Source organism: Amblyomma americanum, chromosome 7, assembly GCF_052857255.1.
Source record: "Amblyomma americanum isolate KBUSLIRL-KWMA chromosome 7, ASM5285725v1, whole genome shotgun sequence".
NCBI lineage: Eukaryota > Metazoa > Arthropoda > Arachnida > Ixodida > Ixodidae > Amblyomma > Amblyomma americanum.
The window spans coordinates 51,799,331-51,825,993 of record NC_135503.1 but is presented as its reverse complement, the minus strand read 5'-3'; the positions used below and the strand labels follow the sequence as shown (position 1 = coordinate 51,825,993).

At 46.1% G+C, this 26,663-nt stretch overlaps 1 protein-coding gene across 1 annotated transcript; it reads right to left on the bottom strand.

The window, feature by feature from the left end:
* Positions 1-678: 678 nt before the first annotated feature.
* Positions 679-26,513, bottom strand: Tbc1d22 (TBC1 domain family member 22). The gene is made up of 12 exons (XM_077632202.1): positions 26,302-26,513; positions 24,773-24,820; positions 24,133-24,266; positions 22,729-22,902; positions 21,674-21,865; positions 19,179-19,249; positions 18,224-18,352; positions 14,363-14,428; positions 13,448-13,568; positions 12,685-12,867; positions 7,810-8,033; positions 679-1,704 (listed from the first exon to the last, which is right to left on the bottom strand). The coding sequence occupies exons 1-12, from the start codon at positions 26,379-26,381 to the stop codon at positions 1,570-1,572; spliced, it is 1,557 nt and encodes a 518-aa protein (XP_077488328.1). The 5' UTR covers positions 26,382-26,513; the 3' UTR covers positions 679-1,569.
* Positions 26,514-26,663: the final 150 nt, after the last annotated feature.

Below are 26,663 nucleotides of genomic sequence, written 5' to 3'. Positions count from 1 at the left end.
CATTATATAAAGGCATATAACTTGGCCCACACTGTCCCCAGCGTGCTTTTATTTCATACAAAAAAAGCTGCAGGTCCTCTTTAAGACATTCTGAAGATGAAGGGCAAGCTTCTGTGCAGCCTTAAGTAACCTATGATTGGTTCGTTTGGTTTATGGGGTTTTAACATCCCAAAGCAACTCAGACTATGAGGGATGCCACAGCGGAGGGCTCGGGATAATTTTGACCATCTAGCATTCTTTAACAAGCCCTGACATTACAATACACGAGCCTCTAGCATTTTGCCTCCGCCAAAATGCGACCACCGCAGCCGGGATTGAACCCTGCCTTTCTGATCAGCAGCTGAGCACCGCAACCACCGAGCCAAAGCGGCAGTTTCAAGTGCATCACAAAAAACGGCTTCAGACTATCCTCCAGCCAACTCATATACACACATGACAGCTTTCAAGGTGAGGGACCAGACTGATGCCACTTGGCCTAGAATTCTGGATATTCCTCCCTACCGAGCTCCAGTGCCTTGCCTCCAGTTGTCATAGTCATTTCACTAAAATTCTATATCTCACTACACCCTTGTTCAGCAGCAGCAAAGTCTGTGAGCACTGCACAACAGGGCCACTACAGAATATATAACCAATGTTGTGCTCCAAATACAAAAAAAAGAGGACAGAAACTCCTACTAATCGGCTTTCAAACATACTTTTAATCTCATATTTCTAACTGAAAAGCCTGTGTGTTAATTCAACACACTCAAGGTCACATTGCACAGGGACCAACCAACACTTCGTCACGCATCCAGAGATTACAACCACCCAAAGGCGTCTTTCCCGCAGCTTCCCCACGTGCTAACACCAGGACTGTACCTTAAATCCGGCAGGCACTTCACATCCCTCTGAGCAACCCCACATGCTGCCCAGGCACGCCCTCTTCCACTGTGCTTTGATGGGAATCTCATAAAGAGGCTTTGTTTAATGTACAAAAATATACAGTTAAAAAATTTGCAGGCGGGTGACAAGGGAAGGCTGGCAAGCCTCTTCCAAGAGGAGCAGGATGACCTTCCAGGAAGGGACCTTGGAAAAAGAAAGTGGCAAAAAACGAGACGGCTCACAGTCCTGTCGGCAGTGCTGCCTCATTCAGCAGCAGAATCACGCCCTTTGTATGCACACAAACCAAAACCAGGCCAAAAGCCTTCTTATCCAGTGCTTGCCAAGACCATCCACAATGTGCCAGCGTAGGAAAAGTGCCGTGACTCCAAAGTTCATTTCATTTGATGAGGTTGGGCAAACGGCAGCCGAGCAGTGAGGCAGCACTGCCTAAAGACCTGCAACATTCTCGTTTACAGCCACTTTCCCGCCGATGCGAAAGGAAGCAACAACATGTTTTCCTTCCTCATTCTTCTTCTTTTGCCTCCACGCTGCCGATGCCACGTGCACCGCCCAAAGCTGTCCTTGTCAAGTGGTTACCCTTCTTTGCGATTGGTCTCTGCACCTGCCCTGGGGTGAAGAAGGGACATGAGGCACAACACTGAAGCACGTGTGTGCACACACACACAAAGCAGTGTCTGTTCATTGGCATCACTTCCGGGCTTGCAGGTGATTGGGAGCGTCGGCAAAGGTGTACTTTAGCCGGTACGCCTCAGCGACAAGCAGGGTGATCTCCTCGTTGCCCCAGTCGTATGTCGGCAAGTTTTGAAGGAGCAGCATAAGGCCCTGCAAAGAGGCAAGAAGACAACATGAGTGAAAAGTAATGAATCCAAGCTTGAGAAAAATGTGTGGTGCACATCGCAGATGCTCTTTGCAGGTGCAGTGCACTGGGCATGCAGGCGCATGTACAGCAAATAAGCCTAAATATTTCTGTAGGCAAAACTGCAGTTCATTTTCACTGAGACGAAACACAGCAAAGTGAATCTTAGTGGTAGAGTTTTCCCCACATCCCAATTTGTGCAATAAAAAAATAAATATACTAGCTGTTCTATTTTATATAGTATGCATAGATGTGACCTAAATGGAAGAATGAACAGAGCATTAGGCAGAACGTTGCAGCAACAGATTAGGAAGTTAATTCATACAGTTCATACAGTTACAAATATACCTGTATAAGGCCACATAATCCAACTTCATAAATGATACTATGTGGATATCCCCCCCCCCCCCCCCCCCCCCAAAAAAAAAATGATGTCAACTTTTCTGAAAAAAAAAGTGAGTTCATTACAAGAGTATATACGGCACTCCCTTGACTGAAACCTATCCCACTCTGGGGAATCCCCTCCAACAAATTGGACTAATGTGATATGCAAGCACATGCTGAGAGCACCAAGCTAGACTTGGGCATACTTCACCTCTTTCCTTCACTGCTCCTCCTATTTCTTTATGGCAATACTATAGCCATTACGTATTTGCAAAAAAGCCACCAGACGTGCATGTGTTTGCATAACAAAATCCGAGGCCTGGTAAAGGTAGAGGCCTGAAGAGACAATACAAGAACTGGTTATGGGGAAAGGCGCAATAATTGTCTCACTCTTGCTGGACACCTCAAATGCATCATGAGGGAAGAGATGAAGGAGGGAGTGAAAGGAGGAAGAAAGAGTCACCACAGTGGAGGGCTCCTACCTAATAATTCTGACCACCCTGAGCTTTTTAAAATGTACTGACACAGCGCAGCACACAGGCATCTTTTGCATTCAGCCTCCATTAAAATGTGGCCACTGCAATGGCCCCTGCAGTTCTGTTCGGCATCCTCATGGTCATCAGGTGAATACCACAGGATACAGAAGGCTAAAATTTCATCCCACATTCTAGTGCATAGCAGCTGAATGCTGCAGAAGGTGCTACCATGATAGTGGAAAACTGAAACTGCACATGCGTAACGCTGGCACAAAACTAATGACAAACTGCAGTGTTGGGCCTGAAGCTTGGAAAGGACCTTCTTAGTATTGACTGTCTAAAATTTAACGACACACTTCAGTTACCGCATGCCTATTATGTACAGTAAAACCTCGTTAATTCGAACTCTGTTTATTTGAAATCCCGCGTAATTCGAAGGTTTTCGGCGGTCCCAACAGTTTGCATGCAAATTTTGCCGGATAATTTGAACAGCCAGCGCGCCCTTAGCCGGATAATACGTCAATTTAAGCCATGGCCTCTGTGATTTTTCCATAGTGCCAGTCTCTGAGGCCAGTATAGTTGCCGGAGTGGAGGCCAGGCGGCACTTTAAATCAACTTTCTGTTTCCAGTGCTTTGTTGTGCCTCAGTGATCTGCACCGGTTTTGGAGGCTAGCTTTAGTTGACAAAGCAACAAACAGGTGCCACCAAGTCAAAATTTTTCTGGTTCCGTTTCGGTTTTTGTTGTTTGTCTCGCTTGTGGCAGGCACTGCTCGTTGTTCTTTATTGTTCGGTGCCGCAACCAGGCGAGTACTGTGCTCTGCTAGTTCTTGACCACGTGCGCGGTGTTAGTGTTAAGAAAATGCCAAAGTACAGAACTCTGACTCTCTGCCAGAGAGTGTACCTAATTGAGGAGGCTGAAAAATGGACGAGCTCCAAAACGCAGTTGGCGGAAAAGCACAAGGTGCCTTTATCGACCCTTTCGACTATATTGAAAAATAAGACGAAGATCCTCGAGGCCTATGGGAAGACGCATTCGACGAAGCAGACAAGGATTCGTTTTCCTACGTATCCGGACGTTGAAGACGCCTTGATAAAGTGGCTTCAGCCTGCAAATGCAGCACACCTGCCTGTGAACGGCACGCTGCTGCGCGAAAAGGCTGATGAGCTTGCACTGCGGCTGGGCCATGTAGCATTTAAGTGCAGCAACGGCTGGTTGTCCAGATTTAAAGACCGCAATAACCTCAAATTCGTGACAGTGTGCGGCGAAAGCGGGAGCGTCGACCCAAATGTTGTCGAGAATTGGAAAAAGCATACATTGGCTCCGCTGCTTCAACAGTACGCGGAGGAAGATGTTTACAACATGGACGAGGCCACATTGTTTTACAAAATGCTGCCTACGAAGACGTTTGCCCCAAAGGATGCGGTAGTCACGGAAAAAAAACAACCCAAGGACAGAATAACCATTCTGTTTGGTGCGAATATGTCCGGCAGTCACAAACTGCCGCTGCTGATCATCGGAAAAGTGGAGAAGCCTCGGTGCTTCAAGAACGCACGACTTCCTCCTAAAGATGACGTGATGTACAGAAGCAACAAAAAGGCTTGGATGACGGCAGCGCTGTTCGAGGAGTACGTGAGGCACCTTGACCGTAAGTTTGCTGCCGCGGGACAAAAAGTTGTTTTTGTTGTTGACAACTGCCCAGCCCACGTCGACATCCAGAACTTGACAGTAGTTAGGCTTGTCTTCCTGCCGCCGAATGTTACAGCTGTGTCACAGCCTATGGACCAAGGCGTTATTCTGCAAGCGAGGAAGATTTATCGCTGCCATTTGCTTAAAAGGATCTTCTTGTGCTATGACAACGGCTAGCAATATTCCGTGGACCTACTGGGTGCCATTTGCCTAATCGTGTACGCCCGGAAGCAGGTGGAGGAAGATATGATCAGGCGTTGCTTTATGCACGCCGGTTTTTCCAAGCAACAATATGACAGTCCCGAGGATGCATCTGATGCCAGCTGCACACTGGATGATGAAGGAGAGTTATTGTGTGCGCGCATGACCGACTTCGACGAAGAAAACGGCGGCGGGAGCAACGGATTGACCTTTGCGGACTATTTGAGCGCCGAACTTGATGTCCAAACGTCTTATGCCGACTTGGAAGGAGAAATATGTGACAACGGGCCTTCCAGCGAAGGTGAAGGCGATGTTGAGCCCGCCCGAGCACCAGCTTTAGCTGCAGTCGTCGAGTCGCTGAACGTTGTGCACAGTTTTGTGGAGTGTAGCGGCGGTAACAGCGAATTGCTGCGCACTGTAAGCAGACTGGAGGACGCAGCCTACGGTGCGGCTAACTACCGCGCCAAGCAGTCGCGCATCGATGACTACTTCAAGTGACCGTTTTTCAGGCGAAATAAAGGTGCAGTGTTGATATAGCCACGTTTCGTACGTTTATTTCTCGTTTTTCATCCATTTTTGATAATTCGAAAACCCGGTTAATTCGATGATTTTTCGCGGTCCGACGGACTTCGAATTAACGAGGTTCCACTGTACGGTGATCAGTTTGCATAGCGATGGAGCACATGCTCTGGCATTGTAACTGTGCACAGTCTGTGAGTCTTACAGAGCATACAGCATAGAGTGCAGTGCCTTGGATGTTGTTGCTGTTCCTCTGCAGAATACGGTAAGGAACCAGGAATTTTTCAACACATTTGCTCCTTTCCCACTTGCATTACTTTTGATTCCTCTCCAACACTTGAACTGGCTCCCCTGGTTGGGAGAGAGAACTCATACCACCACACTCTTCAGATGGATGTAAACGAAATCAGCTGGAAGTGAAGACGTGCATGAGTCTTTCCCAGAGTTCCATGTGCCATAGTTAATCCGAGCTAAACTCTAGATGTCAGGAGACGCAACACACAACTAGGCCGAACCCACGTGTTTCTGACTAGCTAGGAGAAAGGCAGAAGTTCAGTAAAACCTCGTTAATACGTACCCGCTTACCAAGTTGTCACGGTTAAAACATAGTTGTGAGAATTCCCCTGCTGAGCCACCATAGAAACCCATGTATTGGCTGACGCTCAAGGCGTAGTGGCTAATGAAATGCCTACTGCTTAATGTGTACTTGCCGTCACAGTTTGGCAGGCGTCGTACTGTGACGCAAAATGTTTTCTGCTTTTCCGAAAAGCATTATCAACATGCGGACCGCCGGCGATAAGACATTGCAGCCATTTCGGCCATGATCCGGTGAGTGCGGCAATGTCCATATCGATAAGGAGCCCAGAAAGCGTCGGCTGCTTCTGTGTTCTTGCGCGCGAACGCATCATCGCCAGCCCTATCGCAGTAACCATCACCGTCACCCCACTCAGCACATGTGAACTCGCCGCCTCGTGTCAACATCTGCTCATGCTGCACGTGCAGCTGTGTTGTGTTGTGGGTAGGCAACACGTGTTTTTTTGTGGTGGTGTCCTTTGTTCCGAGTTGGTGCTGTGCGAAGCGCAAAGCAGTTGTTGCGTCCGTGTGTGTGCGAACGGTCGGCACTATGCCAAAGCCTACTCGACCGAAGTATCGCATACTGACAGTGAAGGAGAAGTTCGACGTTATTCATTCCATTGAAAATGGAACAACGAAGAATGCACTAGCACCTCAGTGGGGCTTGCCCTTCACAACAGTCTGCGGCATCTGGAATGCTCAGGAGAACTTGAAAAGCGGGGCTGCATCGAATATGAGGAGGTGCCGCTTGAGGGGATCTGCTTTTCCCCGACGTGAAAAAAGCTCTGTGCTATGGCTTAAAAAAGATAGATCAGAAAACCTGCCGGTCACCGGGCCCCTTTCCGGCCAAAAAGTGGAAGTGTTTGCTGCCCAGCTGAACTGCAAAGATTTTTCTTGCAGTAATGGCTGGCTGTCTAGGTTCAAAGCACGCTACAATACAAGTTCGAGGGTGGTGTGGAGAGAGACAGCACACGCAGACAAAGAGGGTGCCGAAGAATGGCAGAATGGCCTACTGCAGCAACAGTTAAGCAGCTACGCCGCGGAAGATGTCTTCAACTTAGATAGTTGGCACTTTTCTACCGACTTCTGCCCAACAGACCATTGGCATTCAAGGGGGAAAACTGCTCCGGTGGCAAGCTAGCAAAAGAAAAAATATCGGTTACTATTGCGGTGAACAGGAAGCCAGAAGTTGCCACTCCTTGTGATTGGAAGGTATGCCAAACCAAAGTGCTTTAAAGGCAGTCGATTGCCCTCAGGCGTCATTTACAGCAGCAACCAAAGAGTGTGGATGACTGGCAAGCTTTTTGAAGAATTGGTCTGGCTATTGAATCGGTGTTTCATGGCGGAAAAAACAAAAATCCTGCTAGTGCTTGACAACACATCCTCTCATTTTGAGTTGGAAACCTTGGGTGCAATCAGCTCCTCTTCTTGTCACCCAACACCACGGCACTTGCGCAGTCTCTCAACCAAGGCATCATTTGTTCAGCCAAGCATCACTACAGGAAGAACCTCCTACGCAGAATGCTTCTGGCGATAAAAAGCGGGAAAACGTACATTATCGACCCTCTGGGTGCGGTGCACCTCCTAGCGTTCTCGTGGCAGCAGGTTGACCTGGTTATGGTACAGAATTGCTTCGCGCGGGCGAGAAATTCATAGTACACACAAGCGATACTGAAGTCAGCGATCCCGCCAATGACTGTCGCGCCCTACTAACGGAGGTAGGTGTTGGAGCGACAGGGTGGTGCGAAGACTGTCGACTTCGAAGTGTTCTGGGAGGTCGACAGCGAGGTTTCAACGTCTACGGGCTGGTGGGACAACGAGATTGTTGCCGCTGTTGCGCCACCCCATGGCGATGAGGGTAACGAGAACGAGGACAGCGGCGACGACTTGGCAAAGGAAGAAGATTTCAGCCCTAATGCGGTGGAAGCTGCTCAAGCATTGACGGTGTTCAACAAGAAGATGGGCCTCATGGAAAAGCTTGCCCCCAGTCTCACCGATTTTGAGACCGCTGTTGTCGCCACACCGCCGCCACGGCAGCAAATGAAAATGACGGACTTCTGGTCGGCAGCAAACAAATAAAGTGCACGTACATACGTGTTTTCGTCTAAGTTCTTCTTCTTTCGGCGCGTGAATAATGGCAAATTTGTACTAGTCGGCTAAGGTGTAATACCGGTTAGTGCGTTCTTTTCCCGCGTCCCCACCAACTACGTATTACCGGGGTTTTACTGTACCTGGAAGTCCCTCTCACGCAGCAGGGCTGAGGACCAGTAGCGAAGGAAGGCGGCGCACACGTACAGGTGGAAGGTGGAGAAGCCCTCGGGCTCGGCCAGGTAGGTGTCCCACAGGCGGATAGTGCAGTGCAGGGGCAGCTCACGCATCAGGAGGTTGTTCATCCACCGGAAGGTGAACTGCAGGAACTCCACGCAGTGCCGTGACAGGTGGTCGTGCAGCGGCGCTGCACCGTGTTTGGAAAGAAGACGTGAGCAAGGGAAGGCTCTGCTGCCACAGCGCAATGTCCCCGCTAAGCATTATCCACCAATCACACATGCATGCACGCACACACACACATGCTTTTTCTCTGGAGCCCTAATTCATCGAGGCTGCTGCCATTGCATGGCCTCTGAGAATTCCCCTTAGCCATCAGCACTGGTAGTGCCGTGACTGTATCTGCAGGGGCAGCACATGCAATATCTGAGATGGTCAGCCGATCATATGTGAGTGTACGGTGTGTCCATGCATTCTTTCCCTATTTTATACCTTCCCACTGCCCACTTGCAAGTGCACTTGCTTTTGCTGCCGCGCAGCAACAAAAAAAAAATTGCCACTGACCATCAAAGGTGCAGAAATTTTCAGAAACTCATTCCTCTCCTCTGGCACAGCAACAAGCAAATGTGCGATGCCATGCTCACAGGCCACTGTTCGACTGACTGACAAGACTAACCAAAGTCTAAGAGTAGTATTTAGCGAGTGTTCACAGGGTGCTAGATCAGTGGACTGCATGAGCTGTGGGAGACACTAAAAAGGTCAACCTGTCCCTGATATGCACCTCTGCAGACGCTGAACATAGTGATATCGGCCAACGTCCCCAAAACGGCCCCAATAAAACCTCTTTAATCTGAAAAATCAAAACTGCCGGCATGGTCCTAGCCAATGCCCACGTAATTCTAGGGAGGCCATTATAAGATGACTCACTAGCGAGGTGGAGCTACAATAAACGTTTCTCCTAGAAGTCGCGTCCCGGAAACTTTTGCCTCCAGTAGTACATATGTTTGATATGTGTGTGTGAATAAAAATAAAATGTGTGAATATCTCTTGACGACACCATTATTTATTTATTTATTTATTTATTTATTTATTCGCATACCCTAAAGGCCTAGGGAGGCATTACATGTTGGGGGGGAAAGAATACAAGGCATGAATGAAAGCAATAATAAACAAAAATAATAAAAACAAACAATGCCGCAGATGCTTCACATATCAAAAAAAGACTTCAGTCTGCGAATAAATTCTTCTTGGCTTCTAACTGACACAATGCTTTCTGGAAGTTTGTTCCAGTGACGAATAGCTATGAAGAGAACATAGTGAAACTGGCCAACGCCCCCAAAACAGCCACAGTAAAACCTCTTTAATCTGAAAATCTGAAACTGCTGGCATGGTCCTAGCCAATGCCCACATAATTCTAGGGCATCAGAAGCTCGCTAACTCAACCGCCGCAGGTCTCGCACCAGGCCGTGTCTAGGAATGAGCAGCATGACAAATGGTCGTCCATGCTGGCCTGGTCATTGTAAAACCTCAATTGCAAGCCGCGCAATTGCCCACGCACCTCAGACATATACGGAATGGCAGGCGCAGGACTCATACCCAAAAAATAATCAAATTTGGTTACGCTTTCTGGAGCTTTGTGCCAGCTTGCAGTGATGATGGCTACCGGTCGCGCATCAGCCAGCTAACCAAGCCCAGCTGTAGGCCATTTTGGATGCTATCTGGCATGCCGCTAGTCTTTTAACGTGATAGCATTAAAAGCCCCATTCACCAGAGAATCTGGTGTCAGCATCATGAGCAAAAAAATTGAGCTGCAGTTTAACTACTGCTGAACCTGGTTATAGTGAAAGATGTGGTGTATTGGGCAAGTAAACACAGCTTGGCATCTGTAACGTGTTGAGTAGTTCCTTTGAGTAGGTTCTGTTCCTTCCCACACTGGATAGGCAGCACACCCACCCTGCCACCCTGGCAGGTGGCAGTTAATGGTTGATTGCGAGAGGGTGGTCACCCAATGAATGCTGCTGCCTATTGCTGCAGTTCCGTATGTCTACCACACCCCTGTCAGCCCTAATGCATGCAGCTGGCATCTCTCTCTCACCACCCCCACAAAGTGCGATTGAGGCATCCACTGACCCAGGGAGCCAGTTATGCACCCTTCCTTTCCTCCAAGTCCAATTTAGAATGTTGTCAACACCAATGCCAATGAACACAATGAACGCCCACTAGAAACACAGGCGAGCGCTCAGTTTCAGTGGCAGGGGCTGAAAGACATCAAAGCTGTCACGTGGTTCAAGGTCAATTCAAGGTCAAACCCGCACACACGGCGAAGAAGGTACGGAGGTAGGAAAGCTTTCACTTTAAAATCACAAGCACGGCTCTGGCAGGTGGTCCCCTCAGACCAACCTAGGAGGCAGGTGGGCCACCCAGGTCACGTGACCTAATGGCGTCATCATAAAATACCCACCGGATAATGAGCGAACTGCCCACCATGGCAGGTGGCAGTTAAATTAATGCTTGGTCGCTCGGGAAGAGAAACCTGGGCCCCACAAGTCCCACAACTGGGAGCTCCTGTCATCACAGGGCACTGGTGTATCGCTTAACTGCTGCACCATTGTGACAGGATGGATATGAGGACTCCCAGGGATCTAGAAATGTTAATTAGAGAATGAAATCCTGCATACATCAGAATTACCCCAATGCGCTATCACGGCATACCCTTGGCAGAGCTTAAGGGGGACGCTGGTCTTAGACCTATACCCTTGGCGGAGCTTAAGGGGGACACTGGTCTTAGGTCTTAGACCTATGTTCCTTATTTTTAGTCAAATCCTAATGAAACTGTATCATGTTGCTCTGTTTTTTATACTGATTTCAAATATGAAATTGCTTTTTAAGTCAATTCATTAGTTCATAAGATAATTAATTTTAATTAGTCATTTATTAGTACCTCGGTAAAAAAAATGGCTCAATAAATAATAATTTTTAACTCATGGCTACATAGTATGGTGAGTAAAGAGTGCAATAATCAAAGTTTTTCCATTTTACCCTCATTACTAGTTTTACAGCACTTAGAATAGCAGCATTCAAAGTGTGAATATAGTGCATCGATAAACTTTGCAAAATTACAAATTCTTGAAGCGTGATTCAACAATTGTGCTTCGATTATTGCATACATTGTGCCTTCAGCTTCCCTTAGCAAACAATATGACATATCTATCTGTCCTAGACGTTGAGATATTGACGTACTAAGACAGCCAGGTGTCCAAAATTTTCACGGTGCTAAATCGCCTGCTCCTGAACAAATTGAGCCCACACAATAATCTAAATTAATTATTATGGTCAAAATACCGATTTCCTGGAGGAGAAAACTGGTAGAGTTGAAGAATAATAGCTATAGGCTCCAAAAATGTCATTTTTAAAAAATTGATTTTTGGGTCGTTTTTTGGTCCCAAAGACCAGTGTCCCCCTTAAGCGTCCCCACCAATAATTTTCTTCTTCTTGCCGCTCCAGTGCTCATGCTTCCCGTGCTCCTATACATGTTATTCTTCCATTCTTCTAGTGTTTGAAACTATGCGCTCGTCAAATGTTGTTCACTGTTCGTGCAGTGAAGCCTCTTCGCACACAGCTCTGCCACTTGTGAGGGGGCTCTACTGTGTTGCACCGTGCAGAGAGGCCATTACCATTTTAGGACAGTTCTGTTTTGACACTCCTGACAGTGCGCATGCAATAGGGACTTGACAGAACCGCAAAAAACAGTTGTTGCTGCACAGTTTTTGCCTCAAATGCAGGTGACCACTGCCCTGTCTTTCCCCAAATAAATTTACTGTGATGCAAACAGCTTTTGACAGTTTTTTCGATAGTTATACAATCATTTGAATTTTCTGATAATTCAAACATTTATTCCGATCTCTCCAAGTCCAAATTACCATAAAAGCCTGCATATAATGCGAGGTTTTTTCCAGACTTTAGCATGTCAAATTTCTACCCCGTATTATATGCGGATCCAAACAATTTTCAACCCGAATTCGGCGTTCCAATCTTGTCATTCAGCACTATCACCATCAGGCATCTAGTGAGAGGAGGTGCTATCAGTGGTGGCATCAGTTGACTGTTTCTATGGTTTAAATTTCAATGCCATTTCACCACGATGATCTCGCTACGCCCACACTACCAGAAATCATGATGTCGGGACTGCGACAGCAGTACTTGGCTGCTTTTAAGAGGAATGCACTAATTGTAGCTCCTGAAAGCATCGGCACAGAGTCAAGCGCTGCTACATGGACCAGATGACGTAGGGAGAGCCTGCAGCTACTGCCGCTGGACGGCTGAGATAGGCCTCTCCAGCCATGCTCTGCAGCTGGATCCCAAACACTTGGGCACAATATCCCGCATGAAATGCGGAATATTGAACGCGCTCAAAGGTACTGAACGAGAGTTTCTACGGAAAGGTACCTGGGTGGAAGGTTCTGTGCAACTAACACAATCCAAGACAGTGACAGCAGTGTGTGCCACATTTTTTTTTTTTTTTATGCCAGAGAATGCACCACACATCCCTGTTGGACGTGTCTACTTAATGGACCCTTCCAATATACTAGTCCTGGCTGGCCTCACTGCCTTGCAGAGCTATACCACTATCACCAATACGAAATGTTGCCACTGGTAACCCACTACAAGTGCCATTAGCGATCACCACGTGATTCGTCTGGGCCTTGGAGTAGTGGACACTCCTTGTGAGCCATTAGCTTTCCGCCTCCCAAGGCTACATATTTGCCTCACGGGAGCAGCAAGCAAGGCTGCCTCCCCCATCTACAAATGGGACGAACAAGCAGTGTTGCTGCCTCCCTCACCGTCTATGCGCTGGATGAGCTCCTTGAGGGTGTTCACTTTGCTTTGAATGCCCGGCTGCGCAAACGTGTAGTTGTCCTGGATGCCGTCCAGCAGCTTGCTCATGCACCAGAAGCTGTCCGCCTCGATGTCCTGCAGGACTGACTGCTCCAGCCGGTCCACCATGAACGTCTCCACTTCTGCCTCTGCAGAGGAAGAGCAGGGAGATGCTCCAGCCGTGTACTGTCACAAATGTTACAGCAAAAACTGATACACAGACTGCAAGCAGGAGCTGCGACCTCACTGCCCAGAAACATATGGGAGCTTCTGCTACATTCTGTTTGTCAACTGCAAAAAGTAAATCACGCGAGTCTAGGGGCACTCAATCTTTTTATCCCAAGGAACCCCAGTGGCTTTCAAAAGGTGCTGAAGAATACTACACATCTTGGTCTTCTGTCCCTTACTGCCAAATATGCATGCAGAAAAGAACATGCAGACGCATACTCCAAATTCAATTGTAACGACTCGCTGTATTATTAAACAGCTTGCTACTATAAGCAACTTATGGTACTATTACTTCTGAAACAAATTAAACAAAGGAAAAAAGGTGGTTAAAACCTGCAAGGACAGGGAACCCAAAAAAAGCATGCCACAGAACCCAAGGCTCTCATGTAACCTAGCAGTGATAAGCCCCGACATGCAAAGTCTGCTATGAATTCAATGCAACCAAGGAATGGGTCTGAAAAGCCCAGGCCTCGTGGCATCTGCATGAGGAAATGAGCTCACCTTTAGGCACGTGCTCTTGAAGAAAAACCACAAAGAAAGGTGTGACAAGGTCGTTCATGCCTTGGACGTAGCCGCTCGCGGGATGCCGAATGGCCCATATGTACAAGATCCTTTCGAATATCTGCAGCAAGGAAGCAAAAGGCACCACATGAAGGTTTGTTGCAGCCTGCGATTTATACAGGTAAAAAAACTAATACTAAACTAATAGCACTGAGGAAATAAACAGCGCAAGGAAGCCCATAATACTGCTGTGTTTGTCAAGCTGTTTATTTGCTCCCGCTTAATGTTGGCAGCATGCCGCTTCGTCATTTTGTTTGTGATGCGAGATGCTACCAGATTTATCTGGAAGAATAGAGCAGCCTCGAGAATTTGCATCTACTCTGCTCGAGATTTTAATGGGTGCTTCCTGCACCTTATCTTGAAAGCTTTGTCAACTTTAAACTGAGCGCAGCCGAGACCAGTGGTGATTCTGGTCTTTAGCGACCACCGAGCACGCTAGCTGCTATCGCTGCCGCAGAGCACAAGTCAGCTAAATAAAGAGCTCATTTCAATGCCACGTCAGTCTGCTTGTCTGTTCAAGGCGTTGTCACCACTATGTGAAAATATTATTCCATAAATTAACTTTCTAATCACCAAACGATTAATAGGTGCGGTTCCTGTGTCCACTGATGTTATGTGGGACAATGTGCCATTCCTTTCCTTAAAAACCAATTTTCAATTTTTTTTCAGGCTCTAATATGCCCAAGATGCACTGTGGGCTATGAGGCACATTGCAGGGGAAGGCACTCGATTAATTTCAACCATGTGGCGTACTTTAACACACACTGAAACCTTCCTAGCACATGGGCGTCCTACCATATAGCACTTGAAAGCTTATAATGCAAAGGGCATGCAAGCAGATAATCAATGACACACCTGTTGCACTGACTCCTGCTGAAATAATGGCACCAAGGGGCTCATACGTGGGATGTCGATGTGTATCTGAAAGAGGGCCGGAGATACCAAGAAGGTCGCGGTAAGAGGGTTGATAGTTACAATAAAATTTCCCCTTGAAAGTCGTTTACAGAGTATCGTCTGCAAAGCTCATTAATAATAAGGCACAATCTGCCAAGAAAAAAAAGTATATACAGTTTAACTATTACTACCAAAATCATTGGAAGAAGCACTTAACAGCTGTGTGTGTTTGACGCTTCCATATGACAACACCACTCTGGATGACAGCACACCATACCATCTGCATGCACAAGCAACATCACAGTGCCCGCATTCATGAGCTAGTAAAACCTAGTTAATTCGAAGTCATCGGGACCACGAAAAATATTCCAATCAACTTGGTTTTTGAACCAAGCACAGCAAAAATATGAGACCCAGCTGAAAAATCTCATTGCAGGAACACACTACCTCTACTGGGCGAACTTCGTGATTACCACATTCTGCCTCATAAAAGGCTACCTCCCTGCCTGTAGCCTTTGCTGGCCAAAAAAAAGCTGACTCCAAATATAAGTTGATGCACACACCCCCCCTCCCCCTGTACTCTGGTTTGTGTCGCTGCCACATTTTGTTTTGTAGTATACGACAGAATGGCATCGCGGTGGGGGCTCAACTCGAGTCAATAAACGCGTAATGATGCGGCCACAAGGACAACATACCATTGGAGATCAAAAGTGAACAAGCGACGCTCCACTCTGCCTTCCACACTTGCGTGTAGCCTGACTGACTAGAGGCAGGAATCTGAAACTACAGAGTTTCAGATTCCTGCGTGATGCACCCCTCTGAATTTATCGATATTTGCTCCTGCGCTACCTACCACTCGTCCGAGGAATCGAACGGCCGCACGAATAAGCCGTAGTGAACGGTGTGTAATTCGAATTTTCTTAAGCAAAACCGATTTGCATACGAACTAACGCTTTTTTTTTATGCCTGGCGCACCCTGTATCCTGCCGGCAGTGGACGCACGCTACCCGCCACTCGTCCAAAACTACCTAGACCCCGCAAATACGTCTTTTGCACGTATAGGTCGACCGACCCCCCCCCCCCCCCCCCCCCCCAATTTAGGATGGTCGTTGAAAGGTAAGACTAATATGTGACGTTATTTGAGATGCCAGTAACCTAACCTTCTAACCAAGGCACACCACTGAAACAAATGGTGCAGGACGCTGTTGCGCGGGACAAGCACAGGCTGGGGATGTTGGCTTGCACTGGCGGTGCTGGGGCTGGGGCGCTTCGCATATCAAGCATCGGCATTTAATCGGCATCGCTCTGCAGAGCCGCCTAGCAGCCCCCTGTGGGGCTGTCAATTCACCGAATTGAGATCTAACATTCCTGCACAGCACCACAGATCTTCGAATTAACCGGGCTGACGCAGGCCGCTGCTTCAAATTAGCTGGTGAAATTTTCATTAGAAATTACACGACCACAGAAATTATTTAAATTATCCGGGATTTCAGATTAACCGAGTTTGAATGATCAAGGTTTTACAGTGCTATGGCTGCACAGTACTTGACACATCGCTTAAAAAGTACATGTGGCAGAACGAAGTCCAGATGCCAAAGGAAACATGCCACTATAGGAAGGGTACAGTGCTGGAAAAAAAGCTGACCCGGAATGAGGAGGAGGAGTTGCCAAGAAAGATCAGAAAGCAGAACCACCTACAACATTTGAGCCCACACTCCTTTGGCATTAGTTTCACTCACAGTTCGGCTTGCTCAGAATTGAAAACTTACTTTGAAACTTCCGACCCATTATTGCTTATGCTTTGTGATTCAGATACAAGAAGCAAAATGGCAGTTATTTTTGGTGTGATGATAAAATAGTCAAGACTGCAAGGCATTCTCTCATGAGTGTTCAATCTTTGCATTCAACAGCATAACAATCTCCTCCACTTATGACCTCAACACAGCGTTGGGTTTTCTGGCACATGATCAGCTAAGCCTATCATGCACCAAACACAAGGTTGAATTTGTCAGTTTAGTGAAAAATGGCTAAAACACATTTAAAATGTTGCACGTAGTTTGTTAAGAAGATTTACTTCTTTTAAAAATGCAAAAACAAAGCACATTTTCTCCTAAGAACAAACTAGGCTGGAAAAGGTTGCATTCAGAATAAAAGCATGGGAAGTGTTTTTTTCCCACGTTTCTTGAGCTCTGTGCATGAACATAAAATGACGTTTATGGTGATCAGCCCCCTGCACAGCTCACATGTTGGTTTCTCTTGTTTTGCGTGTAAGATGTGTTTGCCCAATGCAAAGATCACATAAAATCATTTCATTGAAACGTTCTCGATGCATACATGACTTTCATTCTCCTACGACGAGCTTTACTAGGTGAGGCTTATTATTTCCTTCATTATTATTCAATATTATTTCCTTCATCTGTCAGCATCTTTGCAGGGCATTTTTAACCACTCGATTTCCTTGTTCAGAGTTTGAGGTGTACACACATCTATTCTCTCGTTTCCACTAATTCCAACATAGCTCAGGAACCCAGCAAAATTTTACTACGTCCGCATGTCGTGGCAGTAGTGATAATGTGTATGATTTCGCAGACTAATGTTGTGTATGATCTTGCAGACTAATGGTGTGACTGCATTTCTAGGTTGAAGTGCAGAGAGTACGCTAAGAGAATCAGTACATACCGAGGGACAGCTTTTCTAGGCAGTAAAGGGAAGGCTACAGGAGTGGAGGATTTTTAACTGCGTCACTCCGCCAAATACTTCGGCCGCACGATGGCGCACCCAGCCTCCAGCTTCATTCCATCGCTGGGGACATCTATAGAAGCTCCTTGCAACAAGACATGCCTAGCAAATTTGTTATATTCAAGAAAACTGTTTTCCTCGACTTTCTAAAGGTTAAAGTTGGCAGTTGTGTCAGAAATATGACTTACACAATGAATATTTAAAATATACAATAGAAAGCTAACATAACTGCAACCTGGGACTATTCTGCTGAGTAAGAGGAGAGAGTGTGTTTCGGCTCCGTAGCTTCCACTCCACTGCCGCAAAAAGTTGTCGCAGAGCATAGACAATGCTGCTCTCGTTATTACTTTTTCTATAGCTATATAGACAGCATAACCTTCGACAGTGCAAACCGATGCACAGTGCGGAAGTCATATTATTTTTTCTAATTTGCGTTGCACTACTGCACTTCTGACACCTACTGCTGTTTTAGAGCCAATCTTTTTTAACTTAAAAAAAAACACATTCTGTTTTAGCTTAAAATTCTGTAACATTCTGTTTTAGCTTGCATACTTTTTCTTTAACGAAAAGTATTCTTGTGCTATGTGTTCGTGTGGTGTTTGCTTTTCGTGAAAGCGGGTTAATGTGAGGCGACACACAGAAGGAAGGCTGCACCGCGGTGGCAGTGAATCAGGTCTGCGGGCGATATCGGGCGGTGTTGTCCGGTATGCTCGATTCTTAGCATTTTTTTTTTTTCAGAGGGAAGAGTATGTAGTCTAACTACTCGCGGTTTGCTACTGAACAGTGTTCTAAGCCACAGCACAGGTGTGTGCCTAGTGCACACTTTGTCGTTCCCGCTTCAAGTATCTAGGAGAATGGCACACAGGACAGAAGGCTTTTAAAACCCTAACTGCATTTAAGTTCCTACAGAATAGGAAGCACACCTATGACACGAGCACGCAATCAAACGTGCACAATGCAGTCGCCAGCTGCCAGCCCACCAGAACACCAGCCGTTTTACGCGGATAGCAAACTGAGATCAAATGGATGCCATAGGGACACCCTGTGCAGACCCTGTGAACCCACGCAGAAGACCTTACCAACCTGTCTGTACGTTTCTTGATGAATGTCTTCGTTTCGCGTGTCGTAATACTGCTTTACAAAGTTGAAATACTCCTCCCGCTTCCTTTCAAGAACTGCTGCCCGTCTCTCTGAGTTGGCTGGCAAGTAACCCTGCAGGAAAAAGAAGAGGAAGGTGGTACACTCACTGAAAGCAACAATTAAAAGAGGAGGAAGGTTGAAAGACACAAACATGTGTTGGTAGACTCAGCAAATGGAAGGAAACAAAAGCCACTTTGCCGTAACAACTAGAAGCACGTCACACCATTAACCTCTTGCAGTTACTTCACCAGCGCATTCGTGCTGACAGACACACCCTAACAATACCCACCCCCAGAAAATTAGTCCCATGCGTAAATAACCACATCGGTATAGACATCTCACTTCCAGACATACTTTGGCACAACGCTAGCCTCTATGGTAACACTGCTCAAGGCTAATTCATCAACCCCACGTTTCTGTGACACATTCAGTGTCAGTGCCAAAAATGCACATGAATAATTAACCTGTGCTGCCAAACTGCACTGAAACGATCTCTAATTTGGCTGTTTCCCTACCAAGTGGCAAAACTATTCTAAGGACATTTCTACATATGCTTATTCTTCAACTTACGTACTAACCTGATCCTTTGCCATTTTAAATGCAAGCACCTAAATTTAGATCCCTTGCGTTTCTGTAACGGCTTTGGCTTTTGTAATGCCTTACACTTGCAACTTTGTTTACATCCACAAATATGCCCTCTAAATGATTTCCTTTTCACTATATATACATGCACATAACACGGCTGGCTGCTTCCCTGTTTTGTTGCACGCTCCCAAGTTGTTCAGCCGCAGCTTTTACATCCACTGCAATGGGATGTCCCTCAAACTAACAACAACTCCAAGTCATGTCCTGCAGGGCACTTTTATTGAGCAAAGTGAAAAACGGGAATGGTACGCACCGCCAGAAGCCTCCACGTGATGGGGCGCACTTCGGCGGGAATACCCTTCCAACTTAAAGAGCGGAGTGCATCTGGAGCAGGCGGGAAACGCCAATAAGGTGAAACGAATACGCCCACATCATTCTTCATGAGCCCCTAAACCATACAGCAAATAAGTAATAGTGCTCGGCAGGCATCATACAAGTCATTGCATGCAGGCAGAGCACAGGGTTACAACATAAATGCATTTGGTCCTCGGGGCACAAAATTTTGCTTTATAACCTTCAACGTGGAGAACAACATTGATATAATTAGCAATGATGACAAACAATACACCTGCTGCAATCCTGTTCAGATGAAATTTGTCAAGTTGAAAATTATCAATAAGGTAAACATGCCACCAAGCCATGAGTAAAGCGTTAGAACTGCCAATTTAAACAAAAAAATTGAGCTACAATGAGCCTTTCTTCAAAATAGGCAAATTAATGTGCGAACCCTTGCACAAAACTAAGCAGCACCTTTTGGCAAAATTACCGAGAATGTTCAGCGTGAGGAGCTGTCACATGTGGAATCATGTACAGTGACAGTTTTTCTAAATGTAGTATAGGCTGTCAGGACAGAGCATAGCAATCAGCCACCAATGTTTTCCCTCTCCTGCGGTTATCCCAGCTGCGCTACAGGCTGAGTATTGTCGCCAGCAATGTGACATGGTTGTGACCCTCCGTCCACTGACTGCAGTTTATATTTCTTTTTTCCGTGCATACCATTCCGATTACTGTGGACTCGGACATGTGGCTCACCAAGTATGCTCCATCCGCTTTACCTACTCATCTGCGCAAGAAAACACACCTGCCATTCATGACACATAAGGAAACTGGCCAGTAGCTGCTGTCTGCCTGCCACAACACAATAAAAGCATAAGTGCAATGACAGTAATGCAAAAAGGTCGGGATTCGTGAAGGAGTAAGGCAAACAATTTTCACAAGTCCTGAGGACCTTTGTTAACGTACAACCACTGCATCTGGCTTCGACATGTATAGGCACATGACCCAATAAAAAAGACAGTTTTACTTATCACATTAAAACAGTTTCAAGGTCCCCGTTACCAAGTAATATCAAAGATAGCAAACTCCATCATATTACGCAACAGCGAATGCAGCTCATTCGGTTGAAAAGCCGTCAGCGTAGTTGTAGTCGGCACTGCGTGTCGGAAATAATAGCGGGCTCCGTAAAAAAAAATCGTATAATGGTAATTTGTGATTCGTGTGTCATAGGCGATGGCGAGTTAATGAAATCATTGTAATTAATTGACTAATTAAAGAAATAAAAAATGAAAATTAGACAAAGGGAGTTCAACGAAGTCAAAATACTCAGAATGAAAAAGCCAAATGATGGTAATTTAAAAATTTAGAGTGTGTAATAGATCAATTAATTAATTGAAACAATTGAAAAAAATGAAAAATGCGTTCAAAGTTCTTTTCAACAGGCAAGGCGTCGTGCTGAATGGGCCATGGCGTTCCGTGGACCCCCTAGCAACGCTGCAACTCGCTGTCGCGTTCCACTCTTAAAGGCGAAGCTTCAGCGTCCCCTAGTTTTTTTAAGTGGTATTCACATGGGCTACAGAATAGGGAAACTGTGCACCTGCCACGCCTTCGAGAGAATGCGTAGCGACAGAGCTCCCAGTTCTGCTGCGACTGCCGGTGCCTATGGTGAAGGAGACCGTTTGTTCGGCTTTGTACGTTCAGTCCCAGTCTTGTCTCGGCAGGAGATGTGGCAGCCCTTTGCCTTCGGTGGTATGCACAGGGTACGGCCCACTGCCATCATTCTGTGTTTCTTTCCTCTGTTCTTTCTCTTCTCTCTTATCTCCCTTCCTATTGCACATCTGTTTCGCTCTTCCTCTTCTGTCTTATTTTCTTGTCTCCACTGTCCCGAGAGCGGCACAGCCCCTTTCCCCAACATCATGGGGTACAGTTTTGGCCCTTTCTTCCCTTTTTGACCCTTCCCGCTCTACCTCCCAAGCCTGGTTATTTTGCTCTTGCTCGTCCCTCTCGGCTGGCTAGCAAGTGAGGCCCTGCACCTCCTCTCCAAATCCATCCCTGCCGATGTCTCCCGCCTGAATACCGCTTTAGTGGCAACCAAAGCCAACATATCGGTTGTTACCCAGTGGATCATGACTAAACTTGTGGTAATGAACAAAGGTGACCACTGAAGAGCACGATTTCTCTTTGCATGTCCTGGAGACTTTTGTGCCCGACAGTACACAATGTTTCATCTCAACCACTGAGAAAAAGTTAACAAAACCGAACAGCACTTTCACTTGGTTATCAACACAAAGCAGTTGTATCAGGAGTGCTAATGCACTCAAACATTAAACGGCTGGCACCAACTCTACAAACAATGCTAGTGAAACTAGTGGCACATAACATTCTTTGCCATTTACCTGTGCTGAGTAAAACATTTCGGCCCGCCCCCTAACTTCAGAACTTCTACCCAATAAGAGGCGGCTTGCATCTCACCGAGGTCTGTCTTGGGGCTTTGCAGTACACTTTGGAACTTCTCCAAGGTCGCCTGCATGTTGAGGGCATTCTGTGAGGCTGAGTGGTGGGGTGACGCATTCATGCTGGCTGGATGGCGCACGGCCATGCCTGGCCCAAAGCCCGTTCGCGACGGCGGCACTACACATGGCTCCAGCGGGGAACCTGCGCATGCTGCCGTAAATGAAATACAGCATGTTAGATTTGGATAGGGTTATGAACCCAAAAAGACCCCAGATTAACTGCAATTCTGCGAGGAAGGAAAATATTGTTTCATCCGTGCACATTTTTGTGCGCTCAACTTTTACAGATTTGTCACTCGCAGGAACCTAAAAACCTGGCTAGTTCTATGTGCAATCTGGCATTGATTACAAATTCCTCCCACCTTGAGGTCCCATCTTTTGCCAAGAAGCACAAGTTTTGGAGTCCCTTTCTTTTTGGATAAAACTGCAGGACTCGGAAACAGTGAGGCTCAACAGTTTAATGATGTCTTGAGATGCAATCCAATATTATATTAGCTGCAATAAGTTTCTTACAACTGCCCATTGCCGTTTAGTGCTATACTTTAATTTTGCATGAAATGCCTTGGAAAGAAGCTGACAACATTTATTTTAAAAAAGTAAATAAAACAGAGTGAGCAGTCACACTCTATAAAAAAGACAATGATGATTAAGGGCTAGTCAATGATTTATGAGATATGCTTTACAAGGTCTGTAGGTAACTGCATAAACCTAAAAGAGACATTTTTCAAGATAGCTTACAAAAAAAAATTCGCACTTTGGAAAAATTTACTTAACGTATGAACAACAGTCATATCAGACAAAGCTTAATCACTGCCCAGATTATTCAGCCCTTTGGGAAAGCATTTCGTATGAAAGACAGTTTCATTGTGTTTGCACTTCCTATCGGTGAACAAAGTGTAGGACACACAAGCCGTCTAACCTGATGTGCTCTGGACACTACTTGCCAAACCTGCATTGATATACTGAATCCATGGATTCCACACCCTATGAATAAAGCCAGAATTAGCCGCCCACCTTTCTGCATGGCGAGCCGCTGTAGTGCCGCTGCACGTGCTTCTGCTGAGCATCCATCAGAGACATCGTAGCCCAGAGATTCGTCCGGGAGCTCAGCAGAGTTCTGGGCTTTGCTATGGTTGGTGATGACCGATTCTGCGGTGGATTGCACAACCCTGGACACTATCTTCACGTCTGTGAACAGCAAGGAGAGAGGAGACGAGTTTTAGTGAAATGACACTGTCGCAAACTGGTGATCCCAGAGTACGAGGTGCTAGTGCATTCAAGATTACTGAGGTATAGGCTACCTTAATTAACGTTTGTGAGAACTGAAACATTTTTACTACACAATGATGCACAAAGAAAAAAATGTACATGGTATGCAAGGTTTGCTATCCCAAAGCATTGAATACGCTATGAGGGACACCACGGTGGAGGACTTTTGGATCAATTTAGACCACCTGGGGTTGATTGACGTGCACCGACACTGCAAGACACGCAGGCATTTTTTGCATTTCTCTTGGAAGAAATGGAACATTGAAACACACCTCACTAAGAAGCATTACCAATGATCCCTGTGGCAGCCTGAAAACATTCGATGAGGACCGAAAAAAACTACCATGTACTGGCAAAGTTCCAGAATAGCTCTCAGTAGTATATTAATGATTGCAGCGTAAGCGTCACAAATGTCAAACACAGAAGTGCTGCTCTATGGAGTGAAATGAGAAGTGTCCACTGTATACACACAAATACCTGGATATATCCAAATACCACGCGACAGATCTCACACAGCTTGTGGCTGAAAAGGAATACTGTAGACTCTCCTTGAAGTAGTGGTTAACATCAGGCTCATTTGCCAGTTTCCTTGCAGAAACAACTCTCTCACAGCACTAGTAATAAGCAGTTACTAACAGATTCGTCATTACCCCTTAAAATCCTTACAGTACCACACACAGATAGATCAGTGCAGCTTCCCTCTCCATGCCTATCACAGTGTTTCAGTGCATGACCTTTCTCAAAAGTGTGTAGACCCTTTTGCAGTACTTCTGGTGCAAAAAGCTAATGCTGCAGAATGTGAAGAGGATCACACTGCTCAGACTCCATGTCTTTCAGCTGCTGCAAGACCTGCTGTAAATAAACCTGATGATTCCGCCAGCCAAACTGATCCACATCAAGACTCACTCAAGCTCACCGAGGTTCAGATTCATTTGAACTTACTCTGCCTAAAGCTAGCTCCGATTTCCTCTGACTCAAAATTTGTACGCCAATGCCCAAGGCTCAGTGATCTGAGCAATATATGCAAGTGCCCCTGTGCGCACTTCGCCGACTGCTCTAGTCATGCAGCAAGTGACGTGATAATTTTTGCCGCAGACTGCACTTTATGTGGTCAGTGCAGACGAAGGCAACAGTAAGGCAGATTCTCACCTGACACAACGCAGAACTCATCATCGCCAATATCCCAGGCATCGTCGGTGCTCTCCTGAAAGTCCTTGAATGAGCTAGATGATGTGTTTCTTCGATGTCGACTACTGTGACCATCTTTCTTCGGGGTGGATGGCCTTAAAAAATAAAAGTGAACAACGCAAAAAATTAGGGCTGTGCAGTCTGCAATAACTGTGCAAGCAGCATGCATGTGACAAACTGGCAAATCAAGAATGAAAAAAGTTAAATCCTGGCATGGGTATAAAGAGTTTTGGCAACTGATGGTGGTTTATTTTTGCTTAAAAACCACTTACATTTTCTTTTCTTGTTTCTACGCAAAGAAATTGTCAGAGAAATGAATTAAGTGGACTAGATGAATATTCTGCCACAGTAGTTCTGTAGTCTTCCAGCATTTATAACCTATTTCATATGCACTAATGGGCTACACATTAACATGTCAGGTTTTGGTTAACCAAGTCAAACCATTAACACATGTAAAAGCTCCCTTACACATTCAAAGGTGCCAAGTATTCCAGGATGAAAAAAATAAGCAAAAAATGTTCACCAATGGTGTTTTTCAGGATGGCATAACCAACAAAAACAGAAACAAAAGAAAGTGTTTTCATAACACACAAGCACTTACATGTTATCTTTCCTTGGTGGATGGGATGCTCCATAAACTGGCTTGATGCTGAAGGGTACCAAATATTTTTCAAATTAGCAAACCTAGTTTCAATTTCAACATTTCCTTCAAGCTAAACTGATACAATGGTTTCATTCTCACACACAGCTCTAAGGCATATACCATAACAAGACGCAGCACACCGGCATGAAAGTTCGAACCGGCCCTATTATCCTAACAAGCTAAATGGTCATCTGCAAACGGTGCCAACCAAAATTTTCAAACATTAGCATTCAGTATTCAGAAGGTCCGCACTGAGGCTTACAAACACACTGGGGAAGATTTGCACTCCCTTCACTCAGTGCAAACACCACTTACTGCTGTATATACTGCAAGAGCATGTTCTGAGATAATTTAACATCTGCCCAAACAGAATGCAAGAAACCAGATTATTGGTAACATACAGAGGGAATAGAGTTTGTTTGGCCCGAGCTGATGCTGCACAACATCCGGAGGCACAGGTGTGTCAGTTATACACAAAGTATCTGCACCTACAACAATGGGAAGAGCCCTCAAGAAAGGCCCGAGCGTTAATAACACCCGTGACGGGCAAGCACCTGCAGTGCCATAGACAATACAGGTGCAGGCATACAGTCCAGCAGCAGAGCAAAGTACGCGACGGCGCACAAATAAGGAAGCATCGCAGCAAGCGCTTTAAAATATTCGAGGTGAACTAAACAGTCGACAATGCGAAGCGAAGCAAATGTGCGCACAGCGAGTGTGCATGCAGCGCACTGACCGCAAGTCTGCGCCTACGTAGCGCTCCCGTATGCACAAAACGAGACAAGCAGCTGCTGGATGGCGCCTACGCTGCTGGCTACAACCAGTCCGCGAGATGACACTCAAAAACAAAAGCTCAAACAAACTTTGGTGCCGTTACAAAGGACCTGTCGTAATGAGCGGAATAAACGACAGCACTAGGCTTTTTCTCTCGTTAGCGTTGCAAGAGGTAGGAAAGCCGTCAAAGCACACGACTAACGCGATTCATTAAAGATCGACAATTTCACGAAAGCTGACCCAAGCGGTACGCAATGCGCAAGAGCTAGGGAAGACAGCGTATGCAATATTGTTTCCCACGGGATGCGCTGATTGTCGGCAATTTTGTCAGGCAATGACCGTGACCAAAAACGGCGACACGGACGCGGTTAACCAATGCACAAGAATGTGTGGGCCCTATGAATCAACTGATGCGGTGACGTGTCCTCTGCATTGCACGACACTGCCAGAAATGGTATCAAATATTGGACAACGCCACTGCTACGTGTGTTTACGGAAACTTCATCAAAGCGTAAACATAGGCGAGGTCACGGCGACGACTGCCAAGACATTTGCCGGCATGTCGCAATGCTTCGGCCTACGCCCGTCGTAGACACTTCGCGTGCCCGATCGTCGATGCCATGCATAGTTTGCACCAGTAATTCAAATTCGTAAGTGCAGGTTACGCCGTTGTCGCGGTTATTCAAAGGGAAAAAGCGGCGAATATGTTTTACCTTCCTGGAACGGATCGCGCATTCTTTCTCCAAAATGCGGTCCTGTCGTTGGCATTTTTTTCCGTGAACCCTTGCATCATGATTTCAGGAGAAAGTCAGGGATCCCCATGATTTAAGTAATAAAAGAGGGCACAACTAGCATTTCTACACAACTGCTCATCGGTACTTTCACGCATCACGTCGCCATGTTGTCTTCCACAACGTTGCTTTTCCGGTGGCGTCAGATCCGTCGTTACTGGTCGCACCCTAACGTCGCAAGCCAAAAGCATACTTAATAAAAAAAACTAACTCGCAAGAATTCTGTACAATTATTATTTCTAGAAAACAGTTGATCAAGATTACTTGCTCTGCCAATTGTACCA